The 6,665-nt window shown below is 31.1% G+C and overlaps 1 protein-coding gene across 1 annotated transcript in view; it reads right to left on the reverse strand.

Moving 5' to 3' along the window:
• nAChRalpha1 (nicotinic acetylcholine receptor alpha1) overlaps positions 1-3,861 on the reverse strand; it is a gene marked incomplete at its 5' end in the record, with an annotated part of 27,348 nt that extends 23,487 nt beyond the window's left edge. Inside the window, 2 exon segments of the mRNA XM_014434455.3 lie at positions 758-938; positions 3,752-3,861. Coding sequence (XP_014289941.3) covers positions 758-938; positions 3,752-3,861 — 291 coding nt within the window.
• Positions 3,862-6,665: the final 2,804 nt, after the last annotated feature.

The raw sequence follows: 6,665 nt of genomic DNA on the forward strand, positions 1-6,665 counted from the left end.
TAAACTAAAAAGTTTTTTTTTTTTAATATACAAATGCTTACTTATTTACACACATACTTCTTTATATATATATAAATAATTTACCGTATAATTTCAAATAATGAATGAGATGGTCAGTCTTACTGTTAAAAAAAAGAAATAGCCAACCACTATTGATTTTCTTACGTTTCGTCCCACTTTATCCCACTTCACTAGGGCTTTTCAAGTTCATAGCCTAGGCTACTTCAAAGTCAGATATCCTGAAATTCGGATTTATGACCCCTAGAAAACAAAGAGAGTTATCGAGAAAAATGTTTTTATTCTCTTCTTAATAATATAGTGAATGATATTTTCTTATATATAAGTCCCCCAAGATATCAACTTGAACAACACTAATGAAGTTCTACAAAGTGGGGCGAAACGTCAGCAAATCAATAGTTGTTAACTATTTTTGTTTCTGTTTTGACCGCAACCCTGACCATATTCTTCGTTATTTAAAAAAAAAATTAATATTTTAGTTTTTTAAAATCAATAAGTTTACAGACTAAAATATAACATCGAACAGAAAAAAAATAATACATTTTAAAAAAATAAATAAACACAGATGTCAGCTAAATTAAATAAGGAATAAATAACGTTAATGACCAACGATGTTTTACGCCACTAAACAAAAACAAACAAACTAATTAACTTACGTCTTGGCGTATTATAGACGTAAACTGCCACCTGTCAGAGAAATATTATTATGATGATATATGAAGATATAAAAATAACTTACGAGATATCCGTCGTATGTCCATGAACCGAACTTCATGAAGCAGGTCTGCTCATCAAAGGGGAAGTACTCCACGTTGATCTCGCAGAACGACTTGTAGATGGCCGGAGGTTTCCAGACGACTTTTCCAGTATGATGGAGGATAGCTTTCGTCATTATCGTCACCTCGTAGTTACCATCAGCGCTGTAACAAAACATTTAGTCGATATTAATAAATATTATGTGGGTCACTATCGCTGAAAGAAATAATACTACTACATTAAATAGTCAGAATCGTTTTGGAGCTACTGTCGCAGTTTTTTACTTTCACTTAATAATATGTAATGTATTGCGATCGTGAAGACTTTTGAATTCGAGTTTTCGACAGAAATACATGTTTAGAGGTCCCTAAAGTCCATAAAATCTAATCTTGCGAAATGGTCTGTGTATTACTGAACAACCAAGAGGAGACCTCAGGACGGCTCCCACAGGGTTGACTCATGGCTGCAGTGTAACAGAAAATAATTATCTGCACCAGCCGGATTCGAATCCGGGTCCTAGCACAATACCCACTACTATAATTATAAAGTACACTTCATAAATTGACACTCGCAGATAAACATCTTTTAGCTTTCTCAAGCCATAATATTCTAATGGGCTATGTTTATAATAAGCTACGTAACATTATAATGCAATTGCGTATTATTAAAAGCAATCATATACTGATTCATTCTGCTGCTAATGGTCTCAAGTCCAATTCGGTCGACCAAGTCGATTTATCTCGGCTCTCTAAATCACCATTTCACTGTTCGCGTGGAAAATTAAGGTGCATTTACAGATTGCTCAATGTTCTTGCCCAAGAGGTAATCTTAAACATATCATTTCTCTTATAAGCTATTGATTGGAAGACATTTTGAATTTAATGAGGATGTAATTAAATTGAGAGGCTCAGCAAAAAAAAATTATTTTTACTTATCGAGTGTTCTTTTTTTTTTTTTAATTTTCTTAATGAGTCATACGATATTGATTAAACTCACAATGTCAATGTAACCTTGGTTTTTAATATCAGCTAGATATTACCCTCATTGTCGGGCAGGGCTTAAGTAACAAATTATTAAAAAATGTTCCTTAACGGAATAAAGTACCTTTATTATTAATTTTTGAATAAACAGTTAAATAAAAATATTAAAGAATTTTATGAATAACATAAAGAAAAAGATGGGAAAAGTCGGGACCATCCGATCTTTTCCGACTTCAGTATCTTTGTCTTAAACTGTCGTATTCTTGTAAGGAACAATATTATTATCTATTAAATAAATCAAAACTTGTATCCTTTTTTGTCTCAACACTTTTTATTTTTCACCAGTCCAACGTTTCGGCCATTTTAGCCATCCTCAAGGACATCTTCAATTATAAATTCTTCCTCACATTAAATTTAGAATTACTTTTGCAGGCTATTCTGCCCAGGTCATTCATTCCTTGAGGATGGCTAAAATGGCCGAAACGTTAGACTGTTGAAAAATAAAAAATTGTGGAGACAAAAAGGATACAAGTTTTGATTTATTTAATAAATAATTACCTTGTCTCAAGAAATTGAAATAATATAATATTATTATCCTTAATCCAACCTAAAGAAACCCTATAGTAGATTTAATAGCAAAAGCAAAATAATTTTTTTTTTCATAATTTTCGTTTTCTCTGGATTTTTATTTTTTTATCTTTTTTTTTTTTATTATTTGCACCTTTAAATCAACTACACCCAGGAAATGAGCTGTACTATTCAGGCATGGCATGTGTTAGCATGAAGGAGACAGCACCCGGTGGTGCATCGTCCTGACGTTATGTAAATTATTTGATTACACTAGGAGGTCCCTCATCCAACTCCTCTGCAGCCTACGTCGAGTTAGTTCAGGGATATGATGTATTGTCATCTGTCGTATAAATTTATCGAAATGTCCATGTAGTGTGTTTGTAAGGAATGCGTAGGTCGGTGTGTATAGTCTCGTTTGAAACGTTGAGTGGTGAGTTTGTTACCAGTATTAAAAATTGCGATTGAAAAGTTTGTATTTTATTAATCTGTCTTTTTAGCAAGTCCATAAATTTGACTGACGTAGGTCCATATGGGTATTAGTAAAGTAATTGCATACGTTAATTTTCAGTCTGAGGGATAATTTGGGGATAGTCTGTGTAGTTTGGAATATAATTTTCTTAGTCGGCTCTGTTTTTTTTTTCTATAATAAAAGATATAGAATTAACTTCGATATTTATTTTAATTATATTATTTCAATTTCTTGAGACAAGGTAATTATTTATTAAATAAATCAAAAATTCGTATCCATTTTTGTCTCAACACTTTATTTTTCACCAGTCCAACGTTTCGGCCATTCTAGCCATCTTCAAGGACATCTTCAATATATTTCTTCCTCACATTAACTTAAAGTTTCTTTTGCAGGCTATTCTGCCCAGGTCATTTTCTTTATTCTAAGTTAAAAGCCTATTTTTTTAAAAATTTAAAATCATTAATATTTAATTTTTCTTATATAAGATTATCCACAATTAATACACTACTACCATATAACAAAAATAGGTTATAAATGGTTTGTTATATGGTAGTGAATTAATTGTGGATAATCTTATATAAAAAAAATTTAATATTAATGATTTTTAATTTTTAAAAAAATAGGCTTTTAACTTAGAATAAAGAAAATGACCTGGGCAGAATAGCCTGCAAAAGAAACTTCAAATTAATGTGAGGAAGAAATATATTGAAGATGTCCTTGAAGATGGCTAGAATGGCCGAAACGTTGGACTGGTGAAAAATAAAGTGTTGAGACAAAAATGGATACGAATTTTTGATTTATTTAATAAATTCGATATTTATGTTCGCGAGAACATGTAACATCCCATCACGCGAGACCAGGATTGAAGACTCCTGCGCTGGAGTGCGGCAGATTGTGTAATTTTAAATAACATAATTTTAAAAAATAGTTTATGTTTTATTGCTAAGACCCAACTCACTTGTTGTATAGTACGATGTCTGGTAACCAGATGTGTTCAGACGGGACGTGTAAGGTATCTACTCCACCATAGTCCTCTGGGTTCCATTTTAGCTTGTAGTCGTTCCACTCCTGAAACAAAAGAGAATTAAATAATAATTGCAATGGACAAACAAATGATGGTTATACGTTAAGAAGATACGATCAACGTTTATAATGGGAGGAGTGATATCTGGTTCGGGCTAGATCTGTTACATAGGGAACATTAAGGTCTATATTTATGATTTTATTTGTGACAAAGTAAGGAGCATTGAGGATTTTACGAAGGATTTTGGATTGTAAGGATTGAATACGAGAGGAATTCGAAGGTTTCGTGGAGCCCCAAAGCTCAACTCCATTTGTCCAGATTGGCCTTATTACAGTCATATAGACTATTATTATATTAATATTAATATTCATACTGAATGTTGTTAGGAGTGATTACCTTTACCATTATGACAGGTTCTTCTATCTTCCATAAGTCCATCCTCGTTTCTGGAAATCTCCATTTGCATTTTCTCAAATTTATTTTACAAATTTGGAAATGGGCTGTTCCATCAAGTTCTGATTGGTAAGCTTAAGGAGAAAAATGGTTTTAAATAATATGAACAAGTGTGAAAAGACAGGAAACTGCTCGTCGATTCCGACTATTGCAACATTTACTAGGTAAATGGTCTAAACTTCCAATCCATTACAAAAGACTGATCTGCATGACTGTTATAAGGCCTATCTGTGAACATACGGAGTTGAGCTATGGGGCTCCACTAAACCATCGAATTCCTCCCTAATCCAATCTTTACAGTCCAAAATCCTGAATGCTCTTTACTTTGTCACAAACCAAATCATACATCAGGACCTCAATGTTTCATATGTTGCCGATTTGGCCAGAAACAGATACCAATCATTCCATGATAAACTTCCCAACCATCCAAACCAGCTCGTTTCTAGCCTAATGATCCTCCTTGGCGTCTGAAAAGAAGACGGCCTCGAGATCTTCTCCTCTAAATTTTATTTTGGAGTTCTATCAATGGGTAGATTCTCCACATGTTTGTATCATGTCATTATATCGCTAACAGCAAATTTACTTGATGTGTATATATTTATACAGTAGTAAATGGTAATAAATAAATTATTAAATAAAATCATATGAACTCATATTTAAGATAATGATTATTTATTAAATGTAAAAAAATAAAAATGTTTATTATGCTTGTTTATAAACTTTGTTTACGTACATAAATAGTAATGAAGAAAATAATTAGTGTGATATTACAAGAGTATTGAAACTGTATATGATAATATACAGGGAAAATAGTAATAACAGAAATGAGGATGAAAAATCAAAATAATATAGATATGAGAATCAACTAAACAAATACATGTAAAGAATTGGAAATAATTTAAAATTGAAGTAATATAAAAAATAAGAAAAATGTATAACCGATTAATTCAATATGTAAGTTGAATAAAGAAGTAGGTATAAAGTAATAAAAGCAAAGTGTAGTAAATAATAGAAATAAGAAAACATTAATAGCATTACTGTTATTTATATTACTTTTTTTAGCTTATATAACTTTATATCTACTTTTACATTTTATTCAACACAACTTATGTACCTATTTTATCCGTTATGTTTCTTATGCTTCTTATTTTTCTGTAATTCCATTTAATAATTATTGTTGTAGTCTTGTTTTTGTGTTTAGCCTTAATGAAGGTCTGAAATTCTGGCCGAAACGTTGGTATTAATAAATAAATATTTACTTTAATTATTTGTGTTCTTCACTGATCGCACCTATAATCATTTTCTCCACATATAAATAAATTTTTATTTTGATTGATTAACATTTTCATTTTTCTAAAATCAGTACTCAATTCCATTCAATCGCAGCTGTATTCATTCAAAATTATAATTAAGTCAAAAATCATCCCAAAGTCGCTAAGTGGAAAGGAGAAAGTGAAAGGCTAAAGAGTGGATAACTGTGAAAGAGGAGATATAAAAGAAGGAAAGATGAAGTACGCAGGTTAGAAAGGAAACCAATGAAAGCCTTCAAAAGGACATTGATAAATGACAAGCAGTTGGTAGCAATTGCGACTCTGCTTCAAGAATCTACTCTACTTTATTTTATTTTTTTTTTTTACAGCTATACCACTGCCGACCTGTTAAACAACTTTTATTGCACTAAACTGTCGAATTATTTGAATCATTTTGAAGGAATTTTTACATTAATATAATTTGGTCAAAATATTTTAACACTGGAATATGCGTACAGGATACAGGACTCTTTCTTGAGCATACCGATCTAAGCGTACTTATGAAAAAGTTTAATCAGAAGTACGAACAAAAAAAGTAAGTATTATAACTTCTAACGGATTTTTCCCTTTTCCGGTAGCCCCCTCACCTGTTCCAACGAATTTCTAAATTTTTAAAAATGGCCGCAAGCGCCAATAGCTTCACTTGGCTTTAAGGCCTCGACCAAGTAGGTTCGTTTTTTACGTTTTATTTCCTTTTTTCTCATCTTTTTTTTACATCCTACTCTTTCCTTATTTTCTTCCCTTATCTACGTTATTAGTTATGTTCACCACATATTATTATTGTCACATTTACTAATTACTTAACATTATATTTTATTTTTTTTATTCTAGTATTTTAATAACATATTTCATCTTTTACATATGTTTTCCACAACCTTAATTTAATATTATGATTAAATTAAAATATTCATGTTTCTTAATACTTTTTGGATTATATAACTTTTTTTTTTTTCAAATCAATCCCTGATAATCCTCTGAGGCGTCTGAAAAGAAGATGGCCACGGGACCTTCTAATTTAAATTAATGTTTGAAGTACCACCAATGGGTGGTTCCTTCCCAAGATTTTCAAGTGTATATGAAACATA

Source organism: Halyomorpha halys, unplaced genomic scaffold (assembly GCF_000696795.3).
Source record: "Halyomorpha halys isolate HHAL.00 unplaced genomic scaffold, Hhal_1.1 Scaffold1375.1, whole genome shotgun sequence".
NCBI classification, from domain to species: Eukaryota; Metazoa; Arthropoda; class Insecta; order Hemiptera; family Pentatomidae; genus Halyomorpha; species Halyomorpha halys.